The 20,001-nt window shown below is 40.1% G+C and overlaps 1 protein-coding gene across 11 annotated transcripts in view; it reads left to right on the top strand.

The window, feature by feature from the left end:
- Positions 1-20,001, top strand: part of AMPD2 (adenosine monophosphate deaminase 2) — a 66,318-nt gene that overhangs the window by 18,052 nt on the left and 28,265 nt on the right. For 6 of the 11 annotated variants that reach the window (XM_058178066.1, XM_058178065.1, XM_058178064.1 and 3 more), the window contains exon 2: positions 19,379-19,509. Coding sequence is in view for 7 of the 11 variants with exons in the window: in XM_058178065.1 (XP_058034048.1) it covers positions 19,379-19,509 (131 nt within the window). In the remaining 4 variants the exon portion in view is untranslated. Of the gene's footprint in view, positions 1-5,592; positions 5,893-6,988; positions 7,132-19,378; positions 19,510-20,001 lie in introns of those variants that run through there. The other 5 variants (XM_058178068.1, XM_058178072.1, XM_058178067.1 and 2 more) reach the window with 5 other exon arrangements.

The following is a 20,001-nucleotide window of genomic DNA, read 5'->3' as shown; positions in this document are numbered from 1 at the left end:
AGTAAACAAAAAATTATTGGAAAAACATGAGGAAATACAGAATAGCAGGCCACCTGAAAACAACAACAAAAAAATTCTGATTGCCCAATGTAAAGCAAGTCCAAAAATGTATTGTTTTACAAACCTTCATTTATAAGCAGAAGGAAGATTAGGAAATACCTCTATGAGGTATTCTTTCACTGTCCTACAGCAACTGGTTCAAAAGTCCTGGTTTAAATGTAGCAATTGTTGTTTCCTGTGACAGGCACACACAAAAATGGAGTGTAATGGGAGGATCAAATGCTTTCTTGTAAGTTTCCTATGTTCTGTCTTCCCTCCCAAAAATTAAAGGTGTTCCATGCAGTACTGTATCTCCCACTCACCTGTTATTTCCTTTATAGCAATCCTGTTTGGGTGAGTGTCTGACATTTCTGCTGTGATTGTTGAGCCAGTATTTCTTAGTTCTGCTTGGGCTTTTTTTTTTAGTTTTTACATGTACAGTAAATATTGTTTTTACATAAGCAAACATCTATTAAAAAGTGGGACAGCCCTTAAAAATTTTCAGCTCACAGTGGAAATACAAGAACCTGTTCAATGAAGGAAACTTTGCCATTGATACTCATCTTGGAAAGAAGGCTTCTGCATAATTTATTTCAAGTCGTAGGAAAATATAGATTTTTCATTTGCCATTGGTTTTTCTATCAGATCCAGCAGCGTGGCTGAGGAGCTTACTCAGTGCTTCTGAATTCAGCTTTGATTCCTTCTGATGCCTGATAGTGTTTCTTTAAAAGTAAAAATCCTTCTAAAATGAGATGGCATCTGCCACTCAGAAACTTGAGATTGGGTTGGAATTGAAGGCAGAGAGATCTGGTGCAATGCAGAAGATGTGGGTGGGAATTTTTTTTAAGTTGGATAATTGCTGGGGAGGGGGAATAGGACTGAAATTAGCCTGAGGGATCACTGCTTCTCTTTCTGTTAGCTTCTTTCCTTCTTCATCTGCAGCCTTCCACCTAGTTGCAGAGGAAGTGGCCGATTGTCTTGTCAGAGGTCTGAAGAAATGGACAGTTGTGGAATCCTTGATACTCTTTGAACTTGGTTGCTTTTGTACAGATGTTTCATTATCCAGCTAAGTAACATCTTCAAAGCAAATGGACAATTTGCAGAGAATTTTCAAAAGAAGGTTGAGGGCCTGTGGGTGTTGGTGGGGCTCAGTACTTCCTCTGTGAACACAACTGGTTTTAACAGCATCATGTTGACATAACATTATATTAATCCAGGTACTACAGCAATTAGTAGTTATTAGTGGAGATCATAACTGCAGTGGTGTCTGGTTTAAAACGAAAGCATTTCTGTGAACAAAAGGGTTCATAACAGGAAGAGGTGTTGCAATATATAGCTTAATATTTTCTGACTTTTCTCAATTGTTAGAGTAAAGCTTAAGAAGTGATGCATAACCAACCGTGTGTGGAACACCAGTTACATTTTGCTGTTTTCTGTTTCACCCCAAGAAAAACAAATGTTAATATACCAAAGCCTTCCCCATAATTTCTTCATTCCTGGAAGGGAAAAAAAAGTGATGTGCAGAAGCTCAGTCAGGAATTGACAGAATAACAAACTGCATTTGCTTGACTAAACCGGGATATCTGTGAAATGGGCCTCTTTTCATTAACCGTTCTCGGCTATGGCTTTCCCCGCTTATAGTCCTTGTTGTGGTTGTAGTGAGTAGAGATGCCGTATACACAGAGAGTGAAGGGCAGGCAGTCCTAACGTGTCCTTGAGTTGTGCACAAGCCAGCAAACTTTTCAGAGAGAATTGCTGACTTGATTTCCCACAAAAACATGAGCAGTTGCCACAATGGGTATACTTTTCATCAGTTCTGTAATTTGAGAAAATTTCTCTAGAGAACGACCTCATAAGGTGGTGGGAAGGTTGCTGGATTCATCTGATTAAGGGTTTAGGCTGCCACTTTTCTATGAAGACTCTGTTTCTTTCAACTGCCTGTTATTTCCTTACCCATGGCTACAAGCTGATTCTGACTCTGTATATTACAAGCAGTCCTTGACTTACAACCAGTCGTTTAGTGATCATTCAGAGTTGCAAAGGCACTGAACAAAAGTGACTTGTAATTGGTTTTCACGCTTAACCACTGTTGCAGCATCCCTGCAGTCACGTGATCAAAATTTAGACTCATGGCAACTGGCATGTATTTATACGGTTGCAGCGTCCCGGGATCATGTGATCACCTTTTGTGACCTTCTGATAAGCAAAGCCAGATTCTCTTAATTACCATGTTACTTACTTAACGGCTGCAGTGGTTCACTTAACAACTGTGGCAAGAAAGGTGGTAAAATTCCTTGTGTGTCCAATCACACTTGGCCAATAAAATTCTATTCTATTCTATTCTATTCTATTCTATTCTATTCTATTCTATTCTATTCTAAAAAAATGGGGCACAAACCCCTTAACAACTGTCCTGCTTAGCAATGAAAATTTTGGGCTGAATGGCAGTTGTAAGTCGAGCACTACTTGTATTTGGAAACAGTTGTCTTACTTCTAAGTGAACTTATTGTTAATCTTTCATTTTCATCACTGGTACCTTTCTTTGGGCAGTACAGCCTTCCTTTAGGACATGCTGCAACATACAGGCAATATAGAAGACAGAACTCCTATCTCCTGTGCAGATCTGTTGTGGAATCAGGTCAAACTTCAGTGAATGGCCATTCATTCCTGCATTTCAGCTGTCTTATTCATATCTAGCAAATAAGTGTTCTGCATATGTCTGAGAACATAAGCTTGCACAATCCAAGCTTGCAGAAGTGTTTTGTTTGAGTAAAGGGCCTATAAAAATGGATATTTTAAGTTTTGTTTGGATTTTATTCCTGGTCTTTGCGAGGCTAGTTCACTAAAAATATTCTTTTAGTATTTCTCTTTTAAACTGTCAAGAACAGGCAACTGCTTAGAGCAACCTTGTAGCCAAAAGGTTTTGACATATAATTTTACAGCGGCTGGTTGGCTATGTTAAGCTTACTCCTGAATTTTTAAAACAACCTTAAGATTTCTGCAATGGTGCCCTATCTTACTTAAATCAGGGCTCCACTGAGAGTTTTCATATGTGAGGCTTACATTTACATTTCCTTAGAGTGTTCTGTGTGAGGCATGCAGAAGTTTAATTGAAACAATTTCTTTTGTTGCTGCAACATCAACAATAATTATTTGCTCCAGAGACACTGTAAGTGTTATTCAAACTTGCTTTTTAGTCTTATGGTAATTATCTTGCTGCGTAGTGCCTTTCACAATTACATGTTTGGAAAGTGTTCAGCATGTCCACTCTAAAATGTTGACCATTTTCCAGTAATTGTGAAACAATATTTCTTTTTTAGAGAAATGGTATAAGCAAAAGACCCATTTTTACAGTACCTGAACTAAACTAAGCAAGCAAAATTGTTGTATATGTTGCTTGGAAAATAGGCAAGTTTTTGATGAATGCTATGTTCAGAACTATTTGTAATATTCTGTTCATTCTATGGTCCCAAAGATATATTACAGTTTCCCTGACTTGGGAATGTTCAGATGATTGGATATTATTTCTCCAATTCGGGGGCAAGAACTCTTTAGTAGGTAAATGAAAATTATGACAGTTGTTATGCAGCATACCTGGAAGGTACCATGTGGGGTAAAGCTGGATTCTTCAAAATCCATATTAAAAAAATCATTTTTTAACTTTTTACATCATTCCCTTGCTCTGCTTGTAAACAGATCCTAGAATTGATGTATGTTTGAAAACAGAAATAAAAACAGATGAAAAGTGTAATATATTTCAAATAACTTTCTAGCAAGTCAATATAAAATATTGATCCTTACTACAGGTAGGAGGTGAAGGTGATTGCAAAGAATCCATTTTGAACTGGAAAATGGCTTATTTTTTTCAGCAACAGGAATTTAATTTCTGTTTAGATTGCTCAGCTTCTATATGTAGACAGCTTTGCATCTTGCATTAAGGTAATACATTGTGTGAACCCAGCTATGAGATCTGGACATTTGCAGGTGACAGCAAAAGGTTGAAATGTTCTGTATCTGTTTGTTGTTGTTGTGACCCAGGCACAAGTAGATAGTAGTAGATGCAATCAGTTCAAAAACAAACAGACTTTATTAGAACAGCTGAGAATTAACTCATTCTCAGCGTAGTCCAAACTAAATCAAAGCAAATTCTTCATAACACAATTCTTCAGTCTTATCACCAACTTTGGTCTAATTAGGCAAACTGCCAAAGGCTTTTCTTGGCAAAAGTTCAAAAGCAGAAGATGCCGACAAGAAATAAATGCAGCAAGACAAGGAGCAATTCTATCAAAGTTGTTTTCCGGCAAACAGCCCAAAAGCTGTTGCTGGTCTTCTAAGCCTTATGGGAAGGGCCAATCATCAACAGGCTCCTCCTGTTCCTCTGCCTCACTACTCTGGAGGCTCCGGAGTCTGCACATCACTCCCAGATGGCCCTGGCCCCCCTCTGCCTCTGAGGCAGAGCCCTCATCTGGGCCTTCCCCAGCGTCCAGGACTGGCCCATGTTCTTCCTCAGCCTCATCACTGTCCAATTCCGTTGCCAGCTCCGCAGCTGCTGGCAGACCACAAGAGTTGCCTTATGGCGATCTGAATTTTTGAAGCACCTGCATTAAACAGTCCAGAATGATGAACTGTGAATCTAGCCTTGTGTGCCCATGTGAACATCATCAGGGTATTCCTGTAAGCTTCCAGATAGAATTTGCTTGAGAGGGTTTTCATCTCTGATGCCTGGTTGCCTTTGAAGACCAGGGAGGAAGATGAGATGCTTGTCACTGTGACACTCCAGGCCTTTTATATCTGGGAAAAGAGACTTCCATGATATCTAGAGGAATGGGAGGAGACGCAGCTCCTTGGAGGTCATTGTTGATAAATATTCAGTGACTGCAGCTCTTGGGAATAACACTTGCCGTGCCTCCACCCTCAATCTGCCTTTATTCTCTGCAGATTTTTGTCTTGTTTCTCCCTGTCATATCATAAAACCAAACTTCATTGGGGATTTCAATCCCCAATTGGTTTAACGTATTTGAAAGATTATGGTAGCTGTGTAAATTAGATAATGCAGAATGCCTGATGATTAGAAGTGGCTTGTTAGAATGTTTTAGCGGCTGCTTTAAGCCTTTGGATTCTAGGTGGAATGGACTTAGGAGGTAGGATTGAATATCACACAGCTGAAAAGTTAAAACTATGTGTTAAAGAATATATTAGACTCCTTTTTAACAACACTCAAGGAAAAGAGAGCAGATTTGTTTGTTTATTTTAATTGCACGTGTGCGCGCACAGACATGTGGACATATGCTTAGTCAGAACAGCTTTTTGTTTTTGGAGGCTCACCTTTTTCTTACTATCCCCAAATGACCGGTATGTGGTGCTGTGCGCTTTTACTTTTGGAAATCCCGGTGCATTGGCATTCCACTGTAGGGTGAAAGAGAGAATGCCTGAAAGACAGCCATAACCCTCTCTGGTACTTCAAGGGTTAATTCTTCCTTACTTTGAGATTAGGAATTAGCTTGGCTGGCTGACCATTGGTGGCTTCTTTCAGTTGCCTATTGCTCTGCCTGTCTCTTGGCAGTGGCTGCAATTTTGGGACTGTCTCCTCCCTCTCCCCCTATGTAGCTGTGATTGGTACAGCCCAAGCCGGCTCCAAGCCTGGAATCCTATGGGATTGTAGCTCAGACGGAGAAACTATGAAATACTGATGGGCTCAGTGACTGTAGCTTCCTCCTCTATCGCCCCAGGTATATCCTGGAGATTTCTTGGCCCATGATTGTATAGAAGACCATGGGATGCCCCTTCTTTAATTTGTCAGCTTCTTGGTTTCCAGGTGGAAAGAACTGTCCAGTGAGGTCCTGATATTGCCAGGTCTGTAAATGCTTGCAACTCTTTTTTTCCCCTTCTCTTTTTTCCTAGGAAAATTAATTGACTTGAGCCAGTGAAGCTTTTTATTGGTACTGAGTTAAGAGATGCTTGACAAGTCAGTCTCTTGTAAAATTTAAATGACAATATCTGTGCTGGGGGGGAGGGGGGAGATGCCTTGTAAGGCTTTTGACAACATAGGAAAGAAGAACTTGTTCATATTGCTGCTGGAAGTAAATGCTGATAGTTATTGGAAGGACCGGTAAGTTCTCTCTCTGCTATTTAGGTATGTGGGAGTTTATGCTGAGAAGGGGAATGTGTTTCAAAGGAGTGGGAGGAGAGATTTTGGTAAATAAGAACCCAGGCTAGCAGTTCTACAAATTCATCATTCAAGGTGGTTCCAATTACCAACCTAGTTTGGGCAAATTTATTCATCTCCTTCTGGAGAAGATATGTGGGGGGCACTTTAAGACATGGCTCTTAGAGTTGACCATAACTATCCACGCATTTTTGTACAAAATGCATTTTCTTTCTCTCTTCTGTGCAGAAAAACCCATGTGATTGAGAAACCAGTGGGGTTTCTGAGTTAGACTTAGACATCATCTCTTCCAAAAAGGACACGTGTTGATAACCATATCAGTTCCTTGTTTTGTGCTGTTAGGGTTGATTCTTCTTGCAAGTTGATTGCAATATTCTGAGTAAATTATACGATGATGGCTTTTCTTGACTTTTCCTTTGCAACACAGCTAGGGGAAAAAAATTCCTGTTTGATTTTCTAGTCAATTTCAAATTTGTCCTCTTTTTTCCCTCCCCACCTAACTTTTATAGCCAAAGCCACTTTTCTCCCCACTCTTAAAAAAATTGTTTTTGAACCATTGTTCCAAAAGCAAGAAGAGTAGGGTACTAATGGCAAGATATCTGTCAGTTTGGTCTTTTAAAAAATAAAGAAAGATAGCTTGTTCTTGTACAGTTTAAGAATGTCTCATCTTTGGAATAGTGACATTTTGATTACAATAAAATTGTATGGAGAGTACAGAAAATTGAATGGAGCAGTAATAAGAAAACTGTGGCTTATAGCGAGACATAACATTTGCTTACACAGGAATTGGAAATGGGTATGTTCAGTGGGAATGCTACCTTTTTAACTCAAGTTGAGTTAGAGAATGGACTTGCTCTATACAGCACAGAATGGCACCGCAACCTGATATAAATGGCAACTCACAGAAAAAAAAAGCTTCCAAACAGGTACATCATTTTGTATTTTCAGCATTTTTATATCAGTGGAAAAATTGCTATCTTGCACTTCTTATTGGAATATTTTTCAGTGAAATGAAAAAGTTACAATAGTAGGAAAACTTAATCTACCATACAGCAGTGGTCTGCAAAAGGTATTTGAGAATTTTGTGTTCTGTGAATGAGACAGCATAGCTGTCAAGAAAGAAATAACCCCATTCCTTATCTTATTATCAGTTGGGTTACAAGAATGATTTCTGGTCCTGGAGAGAAACGAAAGTTCATAAGGAATGAGATGCTCCTTCCTGTTTAGCAGAAAGCATGTTCCGTTTCTAAATAGAAGAAAAAAAAATGTAAAAATAACCACCACCAGAACACTCCCTTGATTTTATATGCTTTCAGAAATAATTGTCAACCATATCTAAATCCACATTTATTTGTATATTTAAGGCACACAATTTTAAAATGGCAGAATACTTTAATTTTTTTCAGAATGACTATCTTTAAGAAAACCTGACTATTTCAAGGAAGATCAAAATATTAATCTAAAAACCTTTTTACCTGGTAATTCTTGACAAAGAAATTGTAGCTCTCTAAACTGATAGACTCCAAATTAGCAGAAGAATGGGAGAATATCATGCTTTTTGACTTCATAAAAAAGTTTGTTTAATTTTTTTAGGAAACACAACTCCTTTGATATGTGTGTGGAGGATGTGCGTGAATGGGGACAGCATGGTTAACTTGCATAAAACAAGAAGAATGTATGATAACACTTAAATCAGATGTAGTATCTCTCTGACAGTTGCCAAAAGGTGTCACAATAATTTCATAATACACCTCTTGAGAAACCTCACATTTGGCATGTATCTTTATTAGCTACCAGGATTTTCAAAAGCAATGCAAGATGAATATAATATTGACCTAGTACAGGAGTGTCCAAACTTGGCAACTTTAAGACTTGTGGACTTCAACTTCTAGACTCCTCAGCCAGCAAAGCTGGCCACAAGTCACAAGTCCACAAGTCTTAAAGTTGCCAAGTTTGGGCATCCCTGACCTAGTATCTAGTTTAAAACTTGGTAAAGGCATTTCTTCATAAAACAGGAAGGTGACTTGGTACAATTTGGTCAGCCTTCTCCTGTTTAGTGCCTTCCACATGTATTAGGACAGGGGTGTCAAACTTGAACGACATGTCATGTGATGTATCACAACTTTTTCCCCCTTCACTAAACTGGGGGTGGGGGTGGCCAGCATATGATGCATCTGGCTATGGGCCACAAGTTTGATACCCTGTATTAGGACTACAGCTTCCAGAATTTTTAGCTAACGTGAATTTAAGAAGAGATGGTTCTGTCCCAAACTGGTGTCTTCTACATGTATTGGGGCTACAGTTTCCAGAATTCCCAGTCACCATAATTATCTAGAGCAATGTTCCTTAACCTTGGCAACTTTAAAAAGGATAGAAATGGGTAGAATTCCAGAAATTCTGGAAGTTGAAGTCCACCCATCTAAAAAGTTGCCAAGGTTGACAAATACTGGTCTAGAGGGCACCAGGGAGAGGAAGATTGGAATTAATCATGCTGCGGATAGGGCAGGAAGTAAAATAAGAATGCTTTGTCTTCATTTCTCTAAGCTGTCTGAGGGCAAGTATGTAGAGCAAGGTTTAAACCAACCTCCCCCCCCCCCATTTTTGCTGCAAAATTACAAGGGTATAGCTCTGTTGGCAGACTGGGAATAGAATCAGTGCTTTTCAACGGAGAGACTGCTTGGTCAATGTGAAGCCCTATCCTGAAGCTGCTGTGAATGGGGGCAAAATGGGAGTGGTGGGAAATCTGTGTTGCTCAGGCTGCCCTTGAAGCTCACAGGACCAGCTGTACTTGACTGTGCCCCTCATGAGATCAAGACAGATGCTGGCTTTGATAGAGCTGCCAAGCTTTCTCCTGATAATTGGCACAGCCCTTCCTTAGCCCTGCTGGTTTCTCTTAATGAATTGGCTGTTTGCAGTGTACAGAGAGATCACATTAGAGAGACATGTGACGGTCATTAATAAAGCATGATGGAGTTTATCTCAACTTAGCCTGTGCTTGGATCAAGAGTTAGAGAGAGGAAGCTTGGTCCCTGCAAACATTTCTTCCTGCCATATACCTACTGCCATATACCTTACTGCTTAAGCTGGACTTAGGAACCTGGAAGAATGCAAGGGCTATAAATAGAATTTGAAAGATGTGGTCATGGCTGCCTGGACTGATGCTCTCCTGTGATCACCTAGCCTGATATTAGACTTGTGCAGGCTCATCGAATTCTCCTGTGTCTTTAGTGGACTCGGAGATGAATGAGCTCAGAGCCAAACTAGTTGTTCCTGCATTGCCCCACTGTTCTGGCTGAGTGTGGTACTAGCAAAACCTGTTCTGTGGTTTGTAAGAGAGTAGGAATGAAGTTACTTGAAGCTCTGAGGAGTAGGCTACTAATAGCAGTAGGGTTTACACTATTTTCACACAGAAAGCCTGGAAAATCTGCCCACTCAAAAATTATCTCATCAGCCACTGTTCTGCAGCTGTTTCTAGGGCGCAGTCAAAACCTCCTAGTGCTATTTGTTTAATTGTTTGTTTATTCTGTCATATTTGTATAGCCACCTATCTCACTTAAAAGGGACTGGGTGACGTACAACACCTATCAAAAAAGAAATCAATACATAAGAACAGTCACAACGAAAACATAATTATAAAAAAAGCACACAAACAAGAGAATATGTTGTTAACCGCAGTAAGAGGGCCATTGCAAAATCTCCCTGGTCCACTGGGATCACCAGGCATGATAACAGAGCCAGGGTCTTGAGGGACATGTGAAATGTAGAGAGGGATGGAGCTGACCTCATTTGGGGGGGGGGAGGAGAGAAAGAGAAGGGCAAGCTATTACTTTGCAGACGGCTGAGACACCAAGGTAAGAACTCTAGCACAGTTACAATTGCCAAAAAGTGAATAACTGTATCTCATTCAAAAAAACAATGTTTCTAGGAATATTATACACAAACAGGCATTTGACAATCTAAGAGAGTCTTCCTCTAGTTTTAAATACTCTTGAGGTTGCAACAAAATACTTCATGTGAAGTTGTCGCATTCCTGGTCCATTTCCTCTTGACCATTGTTACCAAACCTTGCATCGCCATCACTACCTACCTAAGACAGGGGCAGAGTCAAACAGAGGAAACTCCAGAGACTGCTTGCTTTCCTGATGTCTTGGAATGTGTAAGGAGAAAAAGGCAGGATTTCTGGGTTGGGATTTGGAGTCTTTGGAAAAAGGGAAGAGCCTCCAAACTCCCTCAGGTCCAACGTCTGGCATCTCCAGGTAGAACTGGGAAAAGGCCTTTGTTCTAAGTCCCTGGAGCACAGACATTCTGGACGGACATTCATTTCAGGTTGGGGTTTTTTTACATGACTCTTTTCCCAAAAGTGTCAGGGCTAGGACAAAAACATAATTGAATGTATTGAAAAATGTTATTAAAATTACTTCAATAAAGCTCTGAATATAATCGCTCCAGATGTGCTTAATAATTTTTCTTTCTGCTACATTAAAAATAACAATTGACCATAATATTTGGTGTGGATTTGGATATCCAAGGCTTTGGGGAGCGGAGGCACATACAGCTCTGGCATAGCAGGTCATTCATGTTAGACATAGTCAGTAGTAAGCCAGTAGTAAATTAGGTTGAAGATAACTTCTGTCAAACAGCTTTTGACTAAAAGCTTCATTTTTATGTACATTAATTAATGCTTCGCTATGGTTTAAGCAAACTGCATTTGGTACTGATTTTTGAGAGATTTATAGAGGTAACTTCAAGAGATAAAATGTTCCCGTGCTACAACAATCATGTACCCACCCTTCTTTTTTTGACCTTAACCTTACTTCTCCTTCTACCATAACTACTTGATGCAATTTCCAACCTTTCAGGCCACTAATGAACTTCCTTGAATGTTTTACATATGCAATTATTACTAATTACTAATACATGTTTAGAATAATATATTTGAGTAATGACCAAAAAGGGTGTGAAAAGGAAATGAACATTTGGAGAATACCTGGCTTGGGTGGATCATGACCAGCACTACAGAGAATAATTGCTTAGGAGAAGGTAACAAGTATAGCAGATGAGCAAGTGGATGATGGCAGAAGTCAACCAAGTAGTGCCAGAATGGGCAGAACTATTTATCACAAATTGAATGTTTCTTGAATGCCTGCACTTATGACAACCTCTGAAAAGGCCGAGATGTATAGCTTGGCTACGGAAACAAAACCTTAAGGTAGACTGCAATCCTTTTATGAGGTGACTACTTGACAATGGCTGACTCTATTGTGTGCTGCCCTGGTTTGTGGGATGGGCAGCTATATAAATTGGTAAATGAAATGAAATGAAATAAGAAAAGAAAGAGAAAGAGAAAGAAAGGAAGAATAAAAAAGAATCAAAGAAAAATGAATGAATGAATGCATGCATGTATGAATGAATCTGAATAAAATGTTGCTCATTGGGATCCCTATTCAGAAATGTGGCTTCTATAGAATAGAATAGAATAGAATATTTTTATTTATAGACCGCCCTTCTCCCGAAGGACTCAGGGCGGTGTACAGCCAGGAATAAAATACAGAAAGAAAACAACAATACAAAACTAAAAACAACCCTTTAAAAAACCTATTCGATATGGCTACTTATAGATAAAATATTACCCTCTAAAATTGACAAAAAATTTAAAACCCATAAAATCAATTTGATAATTTAAAATTTAAGCGAGTCCAGCAAGACAAAATAAGTAGGTTTTAACTTCGCGGCGGAAGGTCCTAAGGTCAGGTATTTGTCGAAGTCCAGGGAGAAGCTCGTTCCACAGGGTAGGAGCCCCCACAGAGAAGGCCCTCCCCCTGGGGGCCGCCAGCCGGCATTGCTTGGCTGACAGCACCCTGAGGAGCCCCTCTCTGTGAGAGCTTACCGGTCGTTGGGAGATAGACGTTGGCAGTAGACGATCCCGTAGGTATCCCGGTCCCAAGCCATGAAGCGCTTTAAAGGTAGTAACTAACACCTATGATTAGTCACAAAGCTTTAAACTACCTACCTCTTGACAGCAGGTTTCAATGCCATGTGAAGAAGTAGGCAGAAGTTATCCAGTTCCACAAGTGTATATTTTCTCTGCCTTTGAATCTTTTCTCCCTCCTTTCCCCTTCTTGCTATTATCTTTTACAACTTCAGGTTGTCACTTCTAACTCCAACACTTCAATTCATTCAAACAGTCATTCTGGGACTGCTTTGCCTGTAAGGCTAATGGAGCTGGAATATTCACTCTCCCCCAGCATGATCTGGTTAGAATCCTAATTGCTGTCTTGCGTGGCCCGTCCATTTTCTTCCTCTCTTCAGCAATTACTGCCTCCCCACCCCCTAGACTTACCTATAAAGCAGTCTTTGCATCTGTGCCAAAATTAAGTGGAGTTTGGTTTTAGAACCCAGGCTAGAAGTTATCTGAAAACCATAGTTTCAACTCTGTATCACAGTTAACATCCCCCCCCCCACACACATACAAAGATACGGACAAAATAGACAAAGAGAAATAATATATCAACACTTGACTCCTATGGAACTGTGAGCTGCCATTGGACACTCTGTTTATCCATGGTAAACATTTTAATATGTAAAGGGAGCATATGTGAAGAAAGTGTGGCATGGTAGTTAAGGAGTTAGTCAAATGATCAAAAGACCCAGGTTCTAACCTACTTTCAGCCACCAAAGGTTACGGATGACTTAGGGCCAGTTACTTTCTCTCAGCCCAACTCCCCCACAGCGTTGCTATTATGGGAACAGATAAGAAGAGGGAGCACTATGTATGCTGCTTTCAACTCTTATACAAAAAATAAGAGCCACAACTAGACACAAGAACACTTTTTTCCCCAACCCCATCACTCTGTTAAACAAATAATTCCCTCAACACTGTCAAACTATTTATTTTATTATTTTATTTATTTATTTTATTTATTTGATTTTTATACCGCCCTTCTCCCGAAGGACTCAGGGCGGTGTACAGGCAACAATAAAACAGATAATACAATATACAATTTAAAAAGCAGATTAAAAAACTTATTTAAAATTAGCCTGATAGGTTAAAATATACTAGACTAAAAAACCCCATTTAAAGTTAATTAATAAAATTTAAAATTTAAAATTAATAAAATTCAGTTCAAGCCAGCCCCGCGCGAATGAAAAGATGTGTCTTCAGTTCGCGACGGAAAGTCCGAAGGTCAGGTATTTGGCGTAAACCCGGGGGAAGCTCGTTCCAGAGTGTGGGAGCCCCCACAGAGAAGGCCCTTCCCCTGGGGGCCACCAGCCGACATTGTTTGGCGGACGGCACCCTGAGAAGTCCCTCTCTGTGAGAGCGTACGGGTCGGTGGGAGGCATGTGGTAACAGCAGGCGGTCCCGTAAGTACCCAGGCCCTAAGCCATGGAGCGCTTTAAAGGTCATAACCAACACCTTAAAGTGCACTCGAAAGGCCACAGGTAGCCAGTGCAGTCTGCGCAGGAGCGGTGTTACGTGGGAGCTATGCGTAGCTCCCTCTATCACCCGCATAGTAAACTATTTACTAAACCTGCACTATTAATCTTCTTATCGTTCCCATCACCCATCTCCTTCCACTTATGACTGTATGACTGTGTTGCTTGTATCCTTATGATTTATATTGATATTGATTGTTCCTGATTGCTTATTTGTACCCTATGACTATCATTAAGTATTGTACCTTACGATTCTTGATGAATATATCTTTTCTTTTATGTACACTGAGAGCATATGCACCAAGACAAATTCCTTGTGTGTCAATCACACTTAGCCAATAAAGAATTCTATTCTATTCTACAAAAAATATCAATTCAACCGAATAAATAAATTACAGTATATGCTGCTGGGGTACCTTTTTAAATAAACCAAAATTATTTTCTGGACTGTTTAGAGCAGCGATCGCCAACCTTTCTGGCTTTGCAGACTGGCGGGGTGGGGTGGGGGGAATGGTTCCATGTGAGCTGCAGGCAAGTGCACTTGTGCAGCTCTGTTTGTGCAAGCAGCAGGCATGTGTGTCTGCCGCTTGCACAAATGGAGCTTCGTAGGCACGCACGCTCGTCTGCTACCTGATGAAGTGGAGCTGCATGTACACTCAAGCACGCAAGCACACTCGCCCACCACTTCTGCAACCCAGTTCCGAACAGGCTGCAGCCCGGTAGTGGTCTACAGCCAGAGGATAGGGGACCCCCGATTCAGAGCATTTTAAAAAGACCGATGCAACTACAAGCATTTTTTTAAAAATGTGGAACTGAATAGCAGCATTAACCTCATGGATTTTCAGCTTGCTTCTTCTCCCTGCTAGGAAAAATGAACACTTTTAAATGGAGCCTGGATGCAGCCGATGAATGGCAATAATTTCTGTGCTTTTCTTCCTGCTCAGTATTAACATCACAGATTTAAGACATCTAACCAATGTTTAGAAGTATCCCCTTTTTTTTCTAATGGGTGTCTTAATAATGCCCATTCTGAGAATTTGGGGAGCTGCGGTTGATACATTCAATTCTGAGCTCCAGTTGGAGAGAGTTATTTTCCTTCGAAGGACTGTAGATAATATCAGCTGGGATATTTTGGTAGCTTGGAAAAAAATGGTGCTGGGGAAGCTGTTGAAAGAGAGAAATACACATCTCCACATAGGTGTGATATTGTGGTATGTGACCCATAGTGTTGTGGTTGAGACTCATAATTTGTTTCTTATGTGTTCTGAGTCCCTCCCTGCCTTCCGTTCAATCCCTTTCCATTAGCCTCCATATAGTTTGCTTTATTTTAGGAACATTGAGATCCATACACGTTCTGTGGCATGGAAAGCTACAACGAAAGGAGATGCAGTCAATGCTGGTGGTTCTGTGCTTTTACTACATACTGGGCGCCTCATTGTGCAGAGGGAGTTGGAGAAAGGAATTGCTCTTGGCCATCTCTCTGTAGATTTCTCCAGCACCCCCCTCCCCACCCCCTGCCTGTGCCTGGAGCTAGGAGTGGCTGTTCTGTTGCAGTAGCAGAGAGGAAAGGTCTGATCGGCAGGCAGCGGCTCTCATTAAAAACTGAAGAAGGCCTGAGATTTGAAAGTACAACAAAATGGATTTTGGGAGCAGTTCTTTCTTGCGTTGTTGTCCCTGAAGCCCAGGATTTCTCCTGAGGGTTTGCTCTTGGCCTCTGCAGTCTATATAGGAAGGATGGTTTTGCCAGGTTCTTTTTAACAGGGCAAAGGATGTTTGTTCTTTCAGTCTCTCTGGAAGATAGCTAAGATACTGATTTCCAAATTGACATGTTAGTTCTGTACTAGTGAAACCTGGCAAAGTAGGACTTTGGCCTTTTGATCTTGATTGTGAAGGCTTTCCCCTGGCGGAAAAGAGGCGGTTGTGTACTGTATTGAAAGTGATGAAAAATAATTTTTAAAAACTCCTGTTTCTCTTGCCTGGCACCTTCAATAGCATTCTCTTGTCCTTATCACTGTCAGAAGACTGATATGAAATTCTACTACTAACCCAGTGTTCCACATATCCTAAGCAACTTTAGGATACGTGGACTCTCAAAATGACTTAACTGGGAAATTCTGAGCGTCGATGTCCAGACAACTTAAAAGTTTCTGAAGTTGAGAAATATCAAGCTAATGTCTTAATTGAGCATGGCAGAAATTAGAACTTTCTACTTTGAGAGAAGCAGTAATGGTTTTTTTTCCCCATTAAAATTTGGATGGCCAAATCCTATGAAAAGTCCCTTGCAATATCTGGTTGCAGATCTTTTTATTTCACTGTTGGCATTTCCCAAGAACATACCCGAGGGAAATTCAGATACAAAATGCTATTTCGGTGTATGTGTTTCAATAAACATTAAACCCATTTAATAATTATTTTTTTTCCTGCATTTGAAGTCAGCCTTGGTATTGGTAACCCTATATTTGGGATAAGATGGCAACAAAACAACTATGGCCTGGGTTTCCATTGGGGAGAAGACTGTGAAATTCCTTCTTGGCTTTGATCGGTCACTATTATCTGAGGCTAGTCTATTTCTTTTCATTTCCTACCTGGAGAGGAGGAATAGCATGACTTGCCTCACACTCAAAAGGGTCTCTATTGAACAGGTGAGCCTTATGCATTTTATGTTATCTACGAAAATAGGGCATGATCATATGGTGAAAGAAATGAGGTTCTTTCACATGGAAGAACTATATGGAAGGCTGTTCTCATTATTAGCAGGGTGATTTCCAGCTTACTAAAATGTAACGATTAGCAATCCGGGGCTTTCTCTCTGATATCTGAGTGCTGCTGCAGCCAACAGGGGAAGTTGGTTATTAAGATGGTTTTCAAATGTTGACAGGCTTGTGGAGAGAGATATATACTCATTGACAACTGTCATTTTATTCTGGAGATCATTTTATTTCTAATGATGGGTCCTTAGGGACAGATGGCCAGATCTGATCCAGTGGTGAAATTAAAAAAATTTCCCTAGTGGTTCTGTGGGCGTGGCTTGGGCATGGCTTGGTGGTCATATGACCAGGTGGGTGTGGCTTGGTGGTCATGTGACTGGGTGGGCGTGGCTGTATAACTAACTCACACACAATGTAAAAGCAGTTGGACTTCACACAAAATGGCCCTGCAACAAGCAGGAACCTCACAGACAATCAGGCACAGCTGATTGTTTCACAGTTGATCGGTAGTAAACAAAATGCTTAAAAAAAGTAAAAAAAGTTCCCACCATTGACCGGCACAGCTGATAGTTGCACAGCTGATCGTTGGAACTTTTTTTTCTTCTTTAAGCATTTTTTTACTACCAGTTGGAGCAAACGGTAGCATTTTTTTACTACCAGTTTGGGTGAACCGGCCGAACTAGTAGCATTTTGCCCCTGATCTGATCTAGATACAGATAGCACTTCTTTTAGGACCAATAGAAGAGAATATAAGTAGCTCGGGGTTGAACTGTGGAGTCCTTGTGTTCTCTGAACTTGGTTGTTTATTTATGTGCCTTCAAAAAATCAAAGTGCCTTTAGAAAATACAGTGCCTCTGCACCAAAGTGCATCCAGGAAAAAAAGACCTAACCATTGATGAAGATGAAATTATGGTTTCATTCGAAGTCACAGCATTCTTTGTGTCCATACATCCAAAGCCAGTGAAAGAATCCATAGCAACAATACTATACTATACAGTAATGCAGTTATATAGTACTGTTATATCATACCATACCACAACAGTACCATACCTGACCTAGCCAATAAACTAAGATTCAAATACCAAAAATCATGGTTCTATCAACCTCTGCCTCAGTGTTTTCAGTTTGATGAGCAAATATATCAACAAATTAGAAGAACACCTGTGGGTTCTCATGACGCATAGCAAAGAATGTAACGCAGCATCTAGAAACTATAGCACTGCCATTCATACAACCGAAAGTATACAATCCAGAATGTAGACGACTGTTTAACATCATGATAACTATGGAACAATTTAAGAAGACACATGAAAACAATCAACAGTATCTTCAAAGGAATAAAATTCACAAGGGAAGAAAAAACTAATAACACACTACGCTTCTGGGATATCCTAATCATCAGAAAAAATGACAGCAAATTAGAAATAAAGTCTATTGGAAAACAACCCATATTAATCAAGTGCTCCCTTACCAAAGTAACAACTCAATCTTTTACAAGAGAAGCTGTAAGACCTTTTTTAAAAAATGAATATACTGTATATGCATCGTGGCAACCCAGAATGCCAGAAAAAGAAAACAGACTGCCAACTTTATGAAAAAGTGCCTGATCACTTAACTCACTAAAGCACCACTATACAGGCTATGTGAAGGACAACATTACCACGTATCAAAAGCATCTCAGAAACAACCAACAGATTATTATAACACGTGGCATTATCACCATAGTACTCAAACCAATAAAAGCCCTCCAAAACAAGTTAAGTAAACCAAAAGACCCCAAGAAGAAAAAACAGAGATCACTTACAACATGCAGAGTAAGAACTCACTCACAGACAGAAGTTATAATGGAAACTTCTTGATCATACAACACATGGACAGACTCAACCATAGTTTCAACTGGGAAACTAGTCCAAGCTAAATCCAAAATGTTAAGGAATTCCTGGAAGCTTGGCATTCAGACAAATCAACCATCAATAGACAAATAGTCAATCAAAATATAAGAAGGAAACAAAAAGAGCAGAACACATCCTCTCCAGAAGCATGTGGCCAGATAAACAAGGATTAACATCAGACAATCAAGTAGAAAACAATATCCGATCAAGGAACTTCCAAACAGACAACCATACCCCTACCAACACTGGCTGGGCAAACTGATCTATATAAACAGGGAGCAAACTCCACATTGAGTAGCACTGATGACGTTCTTTAGTCATGTGATGAAACATTTGCAAGCAAACAATTAAGCTCAGAGAACATCAAGGACTCTACTTTTTTTAGACAGCTATTTCTTACTTTTAATGTGGATTCAATCTGTAACAAACAAATTTGGCATGGGTTCCTGCATTGAGCAATATGAAGCCAGAAATGAAAATAAAACCAAGCATGCTTCACACAGATGTTCATATTTGTTTTAATACCTGTTTGTTACTAGACACAAATACCTCCTAACCATTTTGAATACTAAACTTGTCTTTCATATCAGACCTCTATCAGACCTGGGACATGAGTCCTAACAACATATTTTTCAAAACATGAAGATAGAAATAGTTTTTGGAAACTATTCACAAATAACAAGCCTGTTGCTCTTTTAAGGAGGAGGAGCTGAAGGAACTAATGTTGGACATTTCTAACATACATTATGGGATGCTCTCACACCCTGGTTGTCACAGTTAGCAGTTCTGAATTGATTTCTAAGGCTAATACGGGAGAACACTGAATTGGCGAACAGAGGGGTATGTGTGATATAACTTCTGAAAGCTAAAGTCACTTTCTGTTAAATATGCCAACTTGAGTAAGGCGGTATTATGGAAAAGCTAATTGTCTTGCAATAATTACTGAATAACTAATTCAGTGAAAATCTGCTGACTTTCAACATCTGCAGATGAGTCTGAGTAAATGAGGTCTAGTACTGCAAATTTATGTATGATCTAAGGAGAAGGAGGATGTTATTAATATCTCTCTCGTTCCTCCTGCTTCTCAGACCTAATAGCTTTTCCTGTCTGCCTGATTGCTGTCTTCCTTGCATCCACAGAAATTCACGGAGGGCCGAGGTCCCGGCAGTTGCAGCCTGCACGTTCTCTCCCAGGGCCTTCCCACTGCCTGAAGCATTTTCCTGTCGACCTACGGACCTCCATGGATGGCAAGTACAAAGAGCTTGCTGAGGTAGATCTGCTCACTAGTTGATTGTGTGTGTCTACACTGTTCACTGTAGAACGAAGGCTGTGAAATGAACATGTAAAAGTCATGCAGTTTTTCATAGGTTGTTCTTCTTAATATTAAAAAAAAGACCATTTGTAAATTCTATTTTGAGAAAACTGTTTTGAATCCGTGTGATTCTCTAGCATTTCTAGGAGAGAAAGGTTGACTGGAGAAAATAGATTTAAAGTCTCTTAGTAAAGAATTGCTCTTGAAGCAAATTAGTTTTGGATCCCAGAAATAAAAGCAGAACAGTGATTTTTGCCCGTTCACCTTTTACTCTGAACTCTCCAAAGTACGCACTGGTCGCCAGCCACTGGAGGTGGTAGGATCCTTGTAGTTATGGCTGTCACATGTGATCATAGATTAACAGAGTTGGAAGGGACCTTGTAGGTCTTCTAGTCGAACCCCCCTGCTCAAGCAGGAGACCCTACACCATTTCTGACAGATGGCAGTCCA

Source organism: Ahaetulla prasina, chromosome 3 (genome assembly GCF_028640845.1).
Source record: "Ahaetulla prasina isolate Xishuangbanna chromosome 3, ASM2864084v1, whole genome shotgun sequence".
Lineage (NCBI taxonomy): Eukaryota > Metazoa > Chordata > Lepidosauria > Squamata > Colubridae > Ahaetulla > Ahaetulla prasina.
Note: the sequence above shows the minus strand (reverse complement) of the source record. Positions and strands in the feature narration are given on the sequence as shown.